General features: G+C 42.6%; 1 protein-coding gene across 1 annotated transcript in view; it reads left to right on the top strand.

Annotated features, from left to right (window-relative positions):
- lrpprc (leucine-rich pentatricopeptide repeat containing) overlaps positions 1 to 17,460 on the top strand; it is a 63,838-nt gene that overhangs the window by 13,715 nt on the left and 32,663 nt on the right. The window contains exons 14-23 of the mRNA XM_044372831.1: positions 212 to 281; positions 2,487 to 2,514; positions 3,188 to 3,245; positions 4,262 to 4,368; positions 8,034 to 8,111; positions 8,397 to 8,471; positions 8,845 to 8,958; positions 9,057 to 9,187; positions 9,513 to 9,598; positions 14,315 to 14,522. Coding sequence (XP_044228766.1) covers positions 212 to 281; positions 2,487 to 2,514; positions 3,188 to 3,245; positions 4,262 to 4,368; positions 8,034 to 8,111; positions 8,397 to 8,471; positions 8,845 to 8,958; positions 9,057 to 9,187; positions 9,513 to 9,598; positions 14,315 to 14,522 — 955 coding nt within the window. The remainder of the gene's footprint in view (positions 1 to 211; positions 282 to 2,486; positions 2,515 to 3,187; positions 3,246 to 4,261; positions 4,369 to 8,033; positions 8,112 to 8,396; positions 8,472 to 8,844; positions 8,959 to 9,056; positions 9,188 to 9,512; positions 9,599 to 14,314; positions 14,523 to 17,460) is intronic.

Below are 17,460 nucleotides of genomic sequence, written 5' to 3'. Positions count from 1 at the left end.
GAAGCTCCCAGAATTGAGTGAAGTAACTTAGTGAGTTTGAGGCAGGATGTTGCTGAAAAACTGCTAAACACAAGTTAAATGTTTTTGTTTAACAGCAACATTATATTCCACATATAATCACAGCAATCAATTTACATTAAGTCGTTCCTTCCTTTTCTGTCTTCCCTTCCTTTGCATCACTTGTCCGAACGTCTTCTCTCTTTTTTTCCAGTGTCAGATTCGTCCTTCCCCTCGTTGGACCTTATTATTTTCCGCGGCAGCCTCATCCTGGGCTTCAGAAGGTGAGTCAATTAGCCTGTTGTGCGTTTGTCTCCGAGTGTGTTCTCCATCATTTGAAATTCCATATTTCTCCATATTTTGCCTCATGACTCCTGACTAGCGTTTTAGGGAGGCCTGTAGCACTATGGAGGTCACTGTGGCATATGCTATGAATATGACATGTGCAGCCTATCACACCATCTACAGCGTCTGTGTGTGTGGGCAGCTGCGGGGAAAAACACTCCATCTCTAACACGTGCACACACACACACACACACACACGGCTGCCTCATGCATATGGAGGCCATCATCCCTCAGCTCTCGCCCCAAAGCACCGTGGGAGATATGTAAATTAGTAGATGCCCACCACTGCCCCTCATACCCAGACCCCTCTACTGATCTCACACACTCTCTCTCTCTCTGTCTCTCTCTCTCTCACACACACACACACACACACACACACACGCAGAATCAGCCTTAGGACCAGGGTCTGACCCGTGGGCTTTTGTTGAATGGGTGTTTATGAATATTTACAGTTTAACACTACACACCCACACAAAAACACTCCGGCCCCTGAGTGAGGCTGGAGGTGAGTCAAAGAGAAAAGTGCTGACTTGTCTGCAGGGACCAAAGTTATTTCTCCCACTAAAAAGCTAAAATACGCTCAGTTGAGCTTAACTTTGAGCTCTCCATTCAGCCAAGGGACGCTGATAGTTTATCAAGCATAATGAATAAAATAAAGATGATGTTTCTGCAACATGTCATTTTAAAACAACCACTCGGTATTCTGTCCCTGGCATCATAGTTTATACTTTTTAAGTTTGTGGACATGTGAAAAATAATGTTTTATTTCATTTTCTTGTCATGTTTAGAGATGTATGTAGCATAGAGTATAATGTTCAAGAGGAAAACGGACACTGACAGCAGTTATAAGAAAGCTTTTTTTTTTTTTGTGCGGACATTTCCATATCTTCTGATATTGTGTGTGTCTGTGCATGTTTTTGTTTACATATTTTAGACATTAATTATCTACTCATTTTTTTTATTAGTCTTTTTTTTTTTTTTGCCTGAATCCACTCTTCCTCTCCTACAGTTGCTTTGCTCTCATTGCATTAACACACACGCACGCATGCACACACACACACACCTACACAATTTTCTGACTGTTAGGTTGCCTGACAGGGTCATAATTGGGCTTGTCACTTGGGGAGTGTGTGTATGTATGTGTGTGCGCAAGCGCTGTGTCACCGCAATGCGGGACCTGCCCCTGTCAAAGACAAGGTCAGGGGATAATTTAATCATTAAAGACCTCTTCTCTCTTCTCCTCTCCTCTCTTATCCCCCCCCCCCCTCCTCTCCTCTCATCTTCTCTACCAACTAGCTGACAACGCCAGAAATGTCACACGTTGTCATCATTTAGCCCGTGTGTGTGTGTGAATCTGTGTGTGTGTGTGTGTGTCTTCTGTGGTTTCGCAGGCTTTTGTAGTGCTGTCTCATCTCTCTTGTACTGTGGGATTGAGAGTGTCAAACTCTGTCTCTCTGTCTTGCCTTATTGTATTGTACTACACTATCAATTCAGTAACTATGGTAACGTGACAGTGTTATGGTTACTTGTGTTCAGACATGGCAAACGTAAAGCTTGCTGTCAGAAAAATGAGCAAACTTAATTTATCCAAATTCTCATTCATCTCAAATATTTTCATATCAGGAAATTTCTAATATGTAGGCAAGAGGGAAGTGGATACTCCAAATTGTGAAAAAAAGATGAAAAATCCTATAGATACTGATTAAAAATATCCTAATTATATTCTTTAGAATTGAAAAACAACATCCACATCCTTTGTCTACCTGATGCTTATATCTGCAGCAAATATACAGATTGAATTTCAGCCGACAACAATACAAGAAATCGATAATAAAGAGAGCAAAGTTCAGAGACATTGCATGAGAAAAATATCAAGGAAAAGAGGAGGAACGAGAGCGAGGGCTTGAGTTTTCTTGCGTTTGAAGAAGCAGCAGAGAAAGACATGAGAAACTCTTCAGGTGGAACAGTGTGTGCTGTTCAGGTGCTTTTATTAGAGAAATGTAGATGTCTTTTTATGTTTTGTGACCTAAAAGCAAAACTTACGCTCGCTTGTGAGCAAATCACACATTAACCCTGACATGTTGACCCGCCGGTGGTGCATGTGGACTGGGAGCTCATGTCTTGTCCTCTACTGCCCCCTGCAGGTCTGCTGATGTGGAGAGCATGGTTAAGGTAAGACCTGAATATGTCCGTGTTTGGCTGTCTGTGGAGGATGATATACATACAAACAGGGTCTCTAAATTTGGAAAATAGTTTAATAGCTGAAAATTATTTCATAATGAAGGAAATAAAAATCCAGAAAATTAAATAACTTTTTGATACCAGACAAGTTTAAACTCTAAAATGCTGCTTTTAGTGTTGGAGGTGTTAGATTCAGTTGTTAATATGATGCATTATTCCTTACAGCAACATAGCTTTAATAAGCAATTTACTCACCATCTGCTACATCCAGAGTTACATTTAGTAACAATATACAATATGACAAATGCCATCTGCTGCCTTTTATCCAAATCTCTTCACGCCACAGTGAACATATAAATAAAGAATTGAAGGCAAGCTGGTTTGAAAACAGAAAGACACACAAAAAATTAATTCAGATACATTAAAAAAAACAATCTAAAAATGCAAAATATAGTAGTTCAGAGATTAAAAAGAAAAAAAAAAAAGAAAGTTGAATGACGCAAGGGTTAATATAAAACAAATATTTAGGGCTGGATTGCCTGTAGGGCACTTGAACCGCTAACCCTGTCTGCGGTGTAGGATCAACTGTGATGTTTTGAAGTAAAATCCCGCAGTCTGTGTTTTTGTGCTTGTGTTTAATTTTAAATTCCTGTTTTTGTTACAGATTACTGAGCTCTTGTACAAAGACAAGCGCTTCTCCAAAGAAAACTCCAAGCCTGCTGGTAAGAACATATTTATACACACTCACTGAGAAGTTAGGACATTCATATCTGAGAGTGTTTTGTTTGCGAGATGTGTGTTTTGTTTGTGTGTGTGTAGGTGAGAAAGGGATAGAGATAGAGGGAGGGTCCGGGCGTCTGTATATATGTATCGTCTATCACATATCAGTCTGGCAGCTTGACAAATGTGTAGTAGGCATTTTGATGCATGTGGTGTGTGTGTATATTTGCTTTAGAGTGACCTCGCAACTATAATTCAGATGACATAAAAATGTCCAGTGTGTGTGAGTGTTTGTGTGTGTGTATCTATGTGTTTGTGTATACCTTCAGTCTCAGTAGCAGTAGACTGCTGACCGGCCCACTTCTCGTCATGAAGCTTGTGTGTGTGTTTATGTCCAGGTGTGTGTGTGTGTGTGTGTGTCGGCGTGTGAGTGAAAGACCTGCTCTCTCCGTCGCAGGAAATAGAGCCTGGCTGCTGACACAGCGCTGAGTAGTTCAAGTGTATGAATGTGTGTTTGTGTGCATGTGTCACTGCTGGGCAGCGTCTCTGGTAAGGCAGTGTATATATGTGTGTGTGTGTGTGTGTGTGTGTAGCGTTAATGTCGCTCCGTGTCAGCGTGTGTGTCACGGAGAGTCCCCAGCGCTGAAAGTGGTGTGTGTGCTGGTGGGAGCGATGGAGACTGTTATCCATGTCACATCCCGTTAGACGACATTTGTGAGCCTGTGTGTGTGTGTGTGTGTGTGTGTGTGTGTGTGTGTGTGTGAGAGTTGAAGTCGGGGGAGGCTGTCACTGCCAGCCGTCGCACATTCACTCACACTCGAGCCCGAAAGCAGCCTCTGTCAGCAGAAACACACAAACACACACTCTGCAGAGGTTAGAGAAAAATTGTATAAATGCACAAATGGATGCAGTGACTGACACGGTGGCAAATGAAATTTATTCCCAAGACAACTGTTCACTCTGTGTGTGTGTGTGTGTGTGTGTGTGTGTGTGTGTGTGTGTTTTCATCCCCATCCAGACACAGCATCCTTCTTCTTGTACAATCTGATCGACAGCATGCCAGAAAAGGAGGTGCAGGCTCAGGAAGACAAACTGCGGAAATACTTAAATCAACTACAGACTCAGGTACACAGACTCACTGATGAGGTTACAAACACACACACACACCCCGGACATTCCTGCACTGATATACTATATATCCAGTTCATTCATAACCTTCCCGCTTTAAACCGGCTTACACACACACTGATGATCTGAGATGATTTGCTGTGTGTCATCAGGCTCACACACGACCTCCTCCCTGTGCTCCATTTCTGAAGGTCTGAGTTGAGACATCCAGACATGTTGCTGAAGATTAATTCGTGTTTTACACTTTTTGGTTAAAGGTCACGTCTTAACTGGCTGTTTGGAGTTCAATAGAATGATTTCTTGGCCCAAAGTAGAATCTGTATGAGTCACTGAAAAGTCCCAAAATGGTGTTAAAATATCACTTTTTTTTTTATATAGTTCAGTGTATGGCTAATTCTGACATGCATCTGCAGAAATCATCTTCACATAAAAGAGTATCCCCGGTGTCATATTAATCAGGATGTTGTGGAAAGACTGCAAAATTGAAGTTTTGGAGATACAGATGCAGCCGCCTAGAATTGCCGGCTGATCCGTGACAGGGCCCGTCCAGATCTGTGGCAGATCCCTGCTGGGTCCTTGGCTGTAATGAGCCCCCCCCCGCCCCCCCGATGACATAGTGAACGCCGCCCCGACTCGCCCATAAGCACCATGTGTAGAAACCAGTTGCAATGCTTTCTATATCCACGAGGAGGAGCAGTGATTATGCCCAGTGCCTCTGGACATTTTCCTTGACCCAGTGAGCCTGAAATCAGCTGTTCTTATAATATCTGATGTGTTTGAAGGAGGGTGTTTCCCACACAGGGCCATGCTTTTAGTGAAGCGCTTGTTATTATCATAAGTTCATGAAAATATTACGCTGAAACTTTTTATAAAACACTAATATGAATTGAGACATGCGTCTAATTACTAATTATACGTCTATTCTGTGCCATGAAAGCGCCGAAAGACGCGTAACTCAACCGAACCGCGTGAAAAATGAAAGCAGTACGGGTGGGAAACGAATGATATACAGTAACAAATAACTGTGTGTGCGGCGGTGTGTGTTGCACTCAGATCTGTGCAGCTGATCTGCTGTTAACAAGGCATATAATTTATAGTCACAGAGTGGCCTACACGCTGTACTGCAACACACCGGGACGCTCGTTTGACTAGAATATTAATGTTTTGTCTGTCACTCTCCTCCTGGATCCAAACTGCTTCTGTTTTGTCCTGATTTAGTTTTGCTCCAGATGCATTTTTATATACAATTAATGATTAGTTAAAACATCTATCTCTCAGCGTAAGCAATAGCAGTTCCAGCGATACGACCGTCATTGTTAATTTGTTTGATTAGGGGGGCTGATGGCTAAAGTATAAAGAGCCGCACTCAAACGACAGCCATGCTTCACAACTCTCTCCACTTCAAAAGACTCAGTTAAAAACCCATTGACATTTACACGAACACTTGACGTTAAATACAAACATCTTACCATGTGAATAAAGCTGTATGCTTTCATCACAGCCCACAGATAATCTCTGGCAATGTAGTCAAATGCTTTTTTTTTTTTTTTTTATCAGGACCAATAATATAAAAAACCTTTTGTTTCTTCAGTTTTGTGCAAGATTTCTCTTAACATGCTAAGGTTGTCCCTCATTACCCGTCCTTTAATTGCACACGTTTTTTTTTCTTTATCTATAATTACCTCTAATATATCATTAAGTCTATTCATGATTATCTTAGCAAATATTTTATAGTCAGTATTCATAATGGCAAGATGTCTATAATTATCTATATTAGATTCATCACCTTTTTTATACAATAAGTAAAGATGTTGGTGAAGACTGACGCTTTTGTGCTCTCTGCAATTTTCATTATGGACTGATCTCTGTGCTGAAATGTGGAGAAAAGCCTGAAACACTGTTAGACTGCTACAGAAACCGCTCCACTCACTGTTAAAATAATTTAAATGATCTTATAATACATCCATGGCTTGTATGCGTTTTGGTATGTGCAGACACTCCACATTAAGTTCTGCTCTGTTATATCCAAATACCAGTTTTGAGGAGCAGAAATATGTGGAGCTATACTCAAAACATTCAGGACTGAGGCAGTGGCAGCCCTCAGGACCTACAGGACCGACCCAAAGCTTTGGCGGCACCGCGCTGACAGCTGCTTTCCACTGTTGCTGAACATGAACACAAACGAGACGCAGCAGGTTTTCTGTGAATGATACACATCCAGAGCGTTTTGGAGTCAGTTTAACTCTGAATATTGAGGAGAAAAAAATCAGCTCCTGGGGGAATCTGCTGTCTGTTTTAGAAATATTGCCAGGTAGACAGATCTGAATCATGTTAGATTAATGTATGAATGAATGTATGAATCTTACAATAATGTCATTCAGGTGTCACTGAATGTAAGCCGGGATTTCTGTTTGCTGTCCACATCTGGCTGCATCAGATTCTTTCCTTTTGGGTTTATTAAATACCTGCAGCATCACACAACAGCAGAAACAATAAGTCCGTCTTTAAATTGAGAGAGCGATGTGCACGTTTATGCAGGTTGCACAGCAGCGGTAGCTTTGGTCAGGATCTAACAGTAATTAATGCTCTGTAATTAATGTTCTGTGCTACACATCCGACAGGTCAGCTGTTACACACTGACTCCAGGTTTATATGGTGGAATTGTTTGTCACAAAGCAGCCCTTATGGATGAAACCTGAGCTCCATCAGCGCCGTCAGAACATTTTTATTTTTAATTAGCCGAAAGTCCAAGATAAGCCTCATTATGCACTAAAATAAATTTCAGCTTTTTAATTGTGTTCTGGGACTGGAGCTGCAGAGGTAAACCTTTTAGCTGCTCAGATAAACCTGGGCCTCTGTCCTACAGGTCCATTTAAAGGGTCAGTTCACCCCCTTTTTCCTCCCATACCTCTAGTAGAATCTGTCATTCAGCAAGTTTTAGGTTTATTTGTCTCTGAGATTGTTGCCTCTGTCTCAACATTTTGTCTCCTCAACAGACTTAATTTTTCTGTCCAAAATACGATGACTTTGAATATCTTCGTGTACCCCCACTCTCCCACCACATACTCACTCGGTCCTGGCTAATTTGGCGTTGTTTTTCTTAACGGCCCTCTGCTGCTGTTGACAAACCTTGCAGAACGATTCTTAAGTATAATGCAAGGCGATTGGATCTCAACAAGTCCTCTATGCGTCTAATGGCATTTTCATTGTGAAATGATATTGAAATACAATCCTGTTCATGGGAGCTTGCATGTCTAACACAATAATCTCAGAAAATTCTGCTGAAATACAGCATGACTTGGACAACTTAGACAAATTCATGCCAAAGGGAAATTCCTGACTTCCTGAGTGAAATTGACCTCTTTTATTGGTCATTTGTATTCGTTCTAGTTGAAATTTCCAACAGCACCTCAATGCAACTTTATTTTCAGCATTTAATTCAGACACAAGCTCCATGACAACCTCTAAGTTGAGCCCTGGCAGTGATACTTTTTTCTTAAGGTTGTTAAAAACAATCTTATTCCTACTTTGTGTTCATTATGTTCAGCTACTATTTAAACTTTATCTTTACCTCTGACCTTTTTAACACAAAATTCAACAGGTTCAACTCTTGTTGTGCTTTGCTGGTGTTGATTTTCTTACACTTGTTTCTTCTTTTGTAGAACATAATTATTTCAGGAAACATCTACAGAGGCATCAGGAACCTTCTGGAGGCCTACCACGTCCCAGAGCTCATCAAGGTACAGAACCAGACAAATTCAATGTCCTTACCTGAGCTCTGTTAATGCTAGATGTAGTTCAAATTTTCTCAATGGAGTATTATTGGTGATGATTAATAAAAGAATGTTCAGAATATTACAAGTCACTTGAGAAAAGCATTTGTGGAGCTTACAAACTCAACAGCCAAAACCACAATTTGACCAAATGTATTTCTGCTACTTATGTTTTTTGTACTGTTATGGTAGTTGCTGTTATGTTATGTCAAATTTTAACTGTGTGTGTGTGTGTGTGTGTGTGTGTGTCAGGATGTGCATGCCTTGGTGGACCCAAAAGACCCATTGTTGTCCAACGGTTCTGCGGCAGCTGGTCCCCGTGCCACTGTAAGTAGGACAGTGTGAGTGTGAAAAATGGACACAAAATGATGAACATAATACATTTTTAATGCTTATGTATACCTGTTGGGAAAATAAACTTTGACTATTTATGAAATATAGAAGATCTATTAAATTTAGGAGATATCATTTGCTTAAGGAATTAATAGACCACCACAATTTATTCCATAAATCCCTTTAATGTATGTAATTTTGTAAGAATATTGCATTTTTCAACTGAAGGTAATTTCACTTTAAAACTGGACTCTTCTGTGAATGCAGGCCATGTTTTTTGAGTCCATGCATATGTACACATGAGGTTGTTTATGTATGTCTGTTTATGATCATGCACATGTGTTTATCACCTCTTTGTGTCCATCAGGGAACTGGCAATACGGCGTTAGCACTTGAGAAGAAACTGGCCGAACTGAAAGCGGACAACAAACCATTCGGCGCTGTACTCAAACAAACCATCCAGACTCTCTGTGCTGAGGAGGTAGGATACTTTTGGAGAACTTAAGTCTCCTAAAACCTTTTAATTTCCTTGCATTAAGTCGTCTGTGTGTCTAGTAAAGAGCTTTGTCGTCTGATCAGAACCTGCAGCGCGCCCTTGAGCTGAAGCAGCAGCATGAGGACGAGATGACAGCTGGCGGCTACGCTACCCTCATCAACCTGTGCTGTCGCCACGACAATGTGGAGGAGGCGCTCAGCCTGAAGAGGGAAATGTGAGTGGAGGAGGATACACACACACACACACACATAAACACTGTACACACACACACACACAAGGCAGCGCTGCGACCTGTATCAGGCCATTAAAGTTTAACTTGAGTGGTATTAGGGGAGACATTAATGCAGGGTCCAGCCACTCTGTTGACTGGCTAAAAGACAGGAAACTCTCCACTCTTCCTCTCTTGTTTCCTTCTCTTCACTCACCACCTGGTCCCAGTATCAGGCTGAAGTCCAGCAGGAGAAAGTACAGTAGATGAGTTGCATTACTGTTTGTCGAATATATTAATCTAAACTTCCTCCTGCCCTCTCTGTCTCTAGGAGTCGTAAGGACTCGTCTGTGGCGCTGGATGCCACTAAATACCTCGCACTGGTCAAGACCCTCTCCAAGAATGACAAAGTGGAGGGTAAGTTCCTCTGTAACTGCAACTAACGGTTCAGTGTTCAGTTTCTTAGAGCCAAAGTAACTTCAACATTCCAAAACCCAAATATATTCAGTAACACTTTTGCTTGATAAATGACTCAGAATGATTAATCGATTATTATAAATTGTCGTTTTTACTTTTCAATCGACAGGCTAATTGATTAACTGACTAATCCCATCAGTGCTAAGTTCCACGCTGCTTTTTCTTTGACAGTAAGCTGGATCAGAGCAGATCAGGCTTGAACTTACAGATGTGAATGTGTGTGGTTGAGCTTGTGTGTGTGTGTGTGTGTGTCACCAACTCTGTCAAAATCTGTCTTTCTCCCTCCCTCAAACCACATTAGCTGGCCATTTTCAGAATGCTACGGTGGGTTTCCTTCAGCCCATTGGAGACCCAATTACCATCAGTTTAGCCGCTCTGCTTTTTGCACACAATGACAGGCAAAATGTTTCCCTTGTCTGTCCTCGCCTCTCCTCTCCTCCCCTCGCTCGCTCTCTCTCTGTCTTTGTCTCTGTCTCTCAATCTGACCCTCTCTTCCCCACTCTGTCTCGTGTCATTCTCTCACCCCCCCCCCACCCTCCCCCCAAAACACACACACATCCGTGTCAGTGAGAAATGAGAGAGGGGGAAAATTACAGGACTGTGTGTATTTTTCCAGAATTATTGAAATCCGCCTTGATGCTAATGGCAGATCATGTCCGCCGAAGTGCTTGAGAATTTCACACACACACACACACACACACACACAGAGCTACATGCAAATTTGCATGTGAATTCAAGCAAAAGGCATTTGGTGGGCACGACAGTTGGTGTGTCCGTCTGTGTGTGTGTGTGTGTGTGTGTGTGTGTGTGTGTGTGTGTGTGTGTGTAGGGGTGTGTATAGGCAGTGCTAACGCGTTTGCCATTAGCCAGAGTGTGCATATGGAGGGGACGCTTGTCATCCACATTAGCACACATGGCTAACCTTGATGTTAGCCTGTCCCCACCCAGACGTTGGGTTGCCTGGCTCGTAGCACACACCAGGCCCAGCTGAAGATCATGTCTCCTGGCATCTTGCTTTATTTCTAACCCTCTCTAATGGCTTTGTTGTTAATGCCCTTGTTTCAAAGCCTCCCATCCCACCTCGCCAGGCAACTTTGTTTTTACCTTACTTCATCCCTCCGACTTGATCCTTGTGTCACTTTCCTTCCCTCTTTGCTCTTTTACAGTTCTTTATGATTACTTCCTCTCTTACCAACCAATTAATTTACGTCTGCTGCTCACTCTTAATCTCCATCATGGTCCTTTAATCTTTCCTTCACATCTGTCCAGACATCTGTCTAACCATCCAGCTCCTCATTTGTGCTTTATCCCCAGAAAGAAGAATATGGCACAGAAACGGTAACTGTTATCCAAAAAACATCAAACTAATATACTGTTTCTTTGATTTTAGTAAATATAAATGTATATACGTATATACCCACACAGTAACCTTTATACACATACAGGAAACATACACACACCTATCAAGCATTACATCATGGTAATACTGACATTTGTATCAAGTTCAACTTAATTCTCCATGTAGCTATTTTTAAAAAAATATACACAACAAAGCAGCAGCACAAAACAGTGCATCATGACAAGATAATGTGTTTCAAGTCCTTCAAAACTATGATCAGAACATAATGTCATGCACCCATAAGTGGCGACTGTAAATGCTGACTCAGTTTCTTATCCTGTCACCCACCCCACATCAGCTTTATATGAAATCCCTTCATTTCCTTTTTTAAATTAACATATTTGTATCAGTTATTGCTTCCATTCATACCACAAAGATAATCAAAATAGATTAATTTGTGTCAGTTTAACCAAAATCCAGTATTCCTCATTGAAAAAAATAAACACACAAAATAAAATAAAACACTTGTATAGTGTCCGTTCCAAGTTCCTAGGCCACTTAATCTATAAAGTATGAGTTTTGACTTGTGTTCCACTGAGTTAAATCGACTTTTCTCACGAAACACGTACTCACAAGTCTACAGGAGGCAGGGAAAACATTGAATGAATATTTATTTGAAGTCACATAAAAACTCTAACACACACACACACGCACACACACACACACACACACACACACGTTATTACCCGCTATCTCGATGTACATGTTACATGTTGTGCACGGCTATACACTGTCAAAAATCGATTCATTTCGATCTGAACTTATTTGCAGATTCCTCCACATTCTAGCAGCACAATAAAACTACTTTACGGCATAATCCAGTCTCGCAAACAGCAAAAATACATGTTCTTGCATTTTAGCACCCAAGAACGCAAAAATAGGAAGTATTTACACACCTATAATCCTCTTCAAAACATACTTGAACTGTACATACACCTCTCTTCTATCAAGAGGCGTCTCTTTGACCTGCCCTTGCCCCTCTGCCTCCATCTGTCCATCCTCCCACTTTGGTAAACACAACTTGTTCTGGCTTTAGATCGTCCTGGACTCATCTTCGGTGCTGTGTGTGTGTTTTGGGAAAGAGACATCACTTGCAGTCGAGTCATGGAGCATTAGATGAACCATTGGGCTGTGTGATGTTTGTTTACCTGGCCTGTCTGCCTCTCCATCTCTCGGTGTGTGTGTGTGGTCTGGCTCACTTTGCTGGCCACGATGCTTGGCTGAGCTGATGGATATGCATACTGGCTAAACGGACGGATAAAGGGAGGGATGGAGGGAGAACAGGGGTGGGGGAGGAGGATGGGGGGGGGGGGGGGGTTTGGATGGTGGACGGAGGGATGTTAGCTAGTGTAGCTCCATTTGGGCAGATCAACTCCAAGCCATTGGTCTCAGTGATTAGCGGGTCTGTCAGAGAGTGATGGAGAGAGGGATGGATAGATCGGGTGGGGGGGGGCACGGACAGAGACAGAGAGTCAGATAGCGAGATTAAGTTACATCTGAACTGATAAACAGACAGTACGGGCTTGACAACATGTCAGGTCATTATAGGGCAATTGTTGATACCACCATCTGTGATGAAATTGTTTATCCCTGCGACTTTGATTCAGGCTGTTATTTCAGTAGTTTTATGTTAAATGTTAATTTTTATTGTACAATTTTCAGCACATTTCTGTCAAACAATTAGTTTGAAGCACTGTTCGTCACTGTACCTTCATTACAGCGTCATCATAGTACAGGAACAGTGATGCTGGAGCTACTGGCTCTCTGCATATCCACCGCTCTGATGATGCAGCTCTTTGCAATTATTGTTAAAATTTATATTTCCATAAAAGTATAATACATCATCACACTAGAGGCAGTAAACCCATTAACTTCACTGCTCTTGTTAAGCCCTCATCCAACCAACTAACCAAACTTATTCCCCTGTAAAGCTTCATCCCCTGTTATTCTCCTCCCTTTAACCCCCCCCCCCCCCCCGCCGCCCTCCCTGTTTAGCAGTGTCTCCTGCATTGCCAGTCACCCCTACTCCACCCTTCCATCCTCTATTTTCCCCTGTCCCATTAAATCTGTGACAGCCTTTGGTTCCCATCGCCATAACAACTGGCACAGAGAGGTGGAGAGATGGAGAGACAGACTGAAATTAGGATGCCAAAGCACTCACCAGTGGCCCTGTCCCTCAGCCCGCAGTGTGTGTGTGTGATTGAGTCTAAACGTGTGTTCCCAGTAGAGAGTGACTCTCTTGTTCAAGGAGTTTGGTATATTAACAGTCACATAGGTGTTAGTATCATCACACCTGCATTTACTTAAACTTTCTTTGCTTTTCTGCTTTTGTGTTTGCTGTGACTCTCACCAACGTAAGGAGCGAGGATGTTTGTTGAGTGAATTTTAAGCAACTTGCCAATATTCCCCTGCAGTTGGGAGGATTGGCTCAATGCTATACACATTATTCAAATATATTCTGTGTCTCTGCACATCTCCATCTCCTCCCTTCCTCTTGGTCATGCAGTATAGATTAGTATCTGTGGTGGAGAGCGGCTGTATCGCTGTCAGCCCATTAGCAGCTGTCTAAATAGACAGTAAACGCATCTTAATTACCTTACCCTGATACACACACACTCCCTGTTCACCATTTAGCCCCTAGTGTTGGCCAGATGGGCGCGTGGCCCGGTAGAAAGCCCTCCATTACCGGCTGGACTTGACCAAACTGATCCACCCCTCAGCCCGCTTACCAGGGTCTCACTGGGGCCACGACGGGCCCTTGTCGTCACATACCTATAATTTAGCCCCCCAAGTGCTTTCCACATGGCCACGGCAAAAAGCCGGCCTCCATTGTAGGGGTCCGGTAATTGTAGTCTCGTTTAGAAAACCGCAAGTAGCAATTAGCGCAGAGTTGGCATTATACGGGGTTGGATTTGCATCCCCGCTGGGTGCAAAATGCTGTTTTAATATGGGTTTGTTTTCCCCACATGGAATTAGCTAAAGGGGCCTTTTATCATATTCACACACCCTACTCTTCTCTCAGCCAAGCTCTGCCCACATCTCGCTTTCTCTCTCCTCATCTCTCTGCATCATCTCTCTTTCTCCTTGGCTTTTGTGCTTTTCATTTGTCCTTTTGTCTTTACCTGGAAATCACACTTCATCTTTCGATCGAGAGGCTAAAACTCACGTTGCGCACCTCACCAAAGCACCACACATGTTGAGAGTTGCTGAAACATTTCTTCACGTTAACAGTTTCTCTCTTTTTCTTCCTTTTACAGAGGCGGTGGACATCCTGAAAGAGATGAAGGAGAAGGAGGTGGTAATGAATGACAACCACATCACCATGCTCTTCCACACGCTCAACGCCGTAGTGGCCAAAGGCGGCGCCCCCACAGTCAAACGGCTGCAGGACACCATCTTCACCCTCGGACTGGCCAAACCCACCGCCAACCTCTGCTCACCCCTGATTACTGCATACCTGGACAGGTAAAACAACCTCTGTTCATGTGTATAAATCACAAAATCACAGATTTATACAACCATACACACACACAGACAGACATACGCACTTTGGCCATGTGGACACAGATTTAACGTTAAGGCATTCATTTCCGTTTTGGCGCATTTCCTTTTCTATGGCTGAAGTTGTCCACTAACCAGGCAACAAGCTCACTTTGTTTTCAGATTTGTGTCTTCATCTGCCAAATCCAGTTGCCAGGTGTGTGTATGTATGTGTGTCTCAATGAGTCACTCATCCCTCTCTATGATCATAGCTGGGGTTACTTTCCGGGTCAGCGATTCAGACAGAGAGAGGATTTGAAAATTGCTCATTTATGTGTGTGTGTGAGTGTGTGTTCGTGTTTCTGTGTGTGTGTGTACGCGGCGTTAGAGCCAGGCTTTGTTTGTTTGAGGATTCACCAGCTGCAACCTCTCCCATGAGCCCCCGCCCCTGATCTCCTGAAACACCCATTGCTATACTCCAAGGTGTGTGTGTGTGTGTGTGTGTGTGAGTGTGTGTGTGTGTGGGGTGAGATGAGAGATGACCATCGATGCTTCTTCTCATAACGCAAAAATGCAAATCAACGTTGCCAAACACTGGCTGCAGGGTCACTGGTATTGCCCCACCCCTCAACTCTATTGAGTATGTGTGTTATTCATCGTGTGTGTGTGTGTGTTCTATTTGTCAGAGCAGCTTTTAAGTAGATCAACTCATTAGCATGTTAATTATGTACAGAGCACTAATTGCTGGATTTACCACAGCCATGCAGTGCGCCGTTAGGGGCCCGCCACTACACACACACACACACACACACACACACCCTGCACATGCTTTCGTACACACTGTTTACCTCTAGTGCACATGCTGCTGTAGAGGTAGACCTTTGCACACGAAGCTCGTGTACACGCGCACACACACACACGCTCAGACGTTCACACAAACCCGGCGCTCCCCTGCCGCTGTTTGTTTTGCTGTAAGTCTGGTCTCTGGCACAAACAGTTTCCAGGTTCACTCGTTAATCACTGCCTCTGTGAGATTAGCAGGCTAATTTACTCCTGGGTCATCAACAGCAGCCAAAACACAAACACACACACACACACACACACACACCAGCTTACCACAGCCCTGCTCACAAATCAAACGCCAGTTGTACTTCCTCCAAATGATACTGCAGTGAACACACTCTAATGAACAGGCTAGTTCTGTGCTGTTATTGGTACATTTGTGTGTTTTCAGCTGGCTTTTTGTCAAGGCTTGGAAATAGTCACTAAATCAAAGGTAGAACAAATGCGCAGGTAAAATTAGTTTGACACAGTGGTCCAATTCACCCGAACATAGTCGAAACTGGGGTATAGAGTGATTCGCTTCAACAAAACAATAAACACCAGCAACATATTGAAGTTCTTCACATTTTCTGTCTTTACCAACTTTTATTTCAGTGGATCCCTCCCTGCAGGAGGGAGATAACGCCTGAATGGCTCATCTTTACTCTAAAACATCAGTTTCAGGCACAGAATAGCCTTGAAAATAGATAGATGAATAACAACAGGTTAATAATGCTTTCTGTATGAAAGCCGAGCATTGTAACTACAATTTTGCCCCTTCACAGAATGAAACTAATCGTGTTCATGACACTGTAGCTATTCATCAGTGTCACACGGTGGATACTTTTTTTTTTTTCATTGGCTTTAGTTTTCATTGGCATCAACATAATAACCAGAGAAATGTTATTGTTAAATACTCTTAGTTTCATCATGAAGCTGTTAGTTTTAACAGGCTTTTTTGAAATCAGGAGTTTTTATAAATGTATCACTTGTAAAGATGCGTAAAAAGGAAGGTTTGAGTACTACGACACTTGACTCTCGCGCTCCAATTGAATCTATCTCCTCGGTCTCTTCTCCTCTTCTTATCTTTTATTTTCCTCCCTTTCGTCTCCACCTCTTCATTCCGTCAGTCAGCGGACAAACAGACAGTCGGGAGGAGGAGGGACGGAGCGCGGCGATAAAAGAGGACAAAGCAGGCATCACTCCCGCCTGCACCCGTCTCATCGCTGCGTCAGTGCTAATGACTTAATGAACACTTCTCCGGCAGATTAGCCCTTGACAGCCCATCATATGCGCCGCCCCGTTAGCCTTCATGCCCATCCGCTCAGTATTGTGTGTGCTAACCTGCTAGTGCGGTATCTGGCAGCTAGCACAGATTGCCACATCCTTATGAAAGTGATTAGCGACAGGAAATGCTAATGAGTCCAACAAAATGAAGAGCTGGCAGGACATGTATGATAAGACAGAAAACGGCGGTGATAGAATATGAAGAGGAGTTGAAAGGGGGTTAGAGAGCTGACAGGATATGAGTGGCTCAGAGAAAAAAATACCTCATTCACTTTTGACTCTTCTACTGTCTTGTATTGTGTGTACACAGTGCTTAAGTGAGGCCTAAAATAAGAGAGGAGCATCCCACTTCTGATATGCACTGTTACAAAAGAGAAACAGTGAACTAAAAGGAGGTTACAAGAGAAATGGAAATCCTTAGTAGATAAATGGAAGCAGCCAGAGATAAATGAAGTGAATTGATGGGAAGATGATCAGAAGAGAGATGAACAATGAAGAGAAAGATGTTGAAAGACACAAGATTCCTAATTGAAGCTCAACACAGCTCCATTAACAACTTGTGGTTTCAATGTTACAATAAAAAGTATTGTTTATGTAAGAACTATGTGTAATATGACAGGTGTCACTCATAGAGAAGAATCCTCGAATAATTATCATTTGATTCGACAGGTCTATAGAGCATTTTTTTAGCCTCTTTTAGCTTGTTTTGGTTTTGCAGCATTTAAACTTTTACCCTCAGAAACCTTTTTTCTCCCACTTCTGTTTTCAGCTAGAAAGCTCTGATAAACCCACAGCACATTACCTGCCCAACACA

This window comes from Thunnus albacares, chromosome 14 (assembly GCF_914725855.1).
Source record: "Thunnus albacares chromosome 14, fThuAlb1.1, whole genome shotgun sequence".
Classification (NCBI taxonomy): domain Eukaryota; kingdom Metazoa; phylum Chordata; class Actinopteri; order Scombriformes; family Scombridae; genus Thunnus; species Thunnus albacares.
The sequence above is the reverse complement of the archived record's forward strand: the minus strand, read 5'-3'. Positions and strand labels throughout refer to the sequence as shown.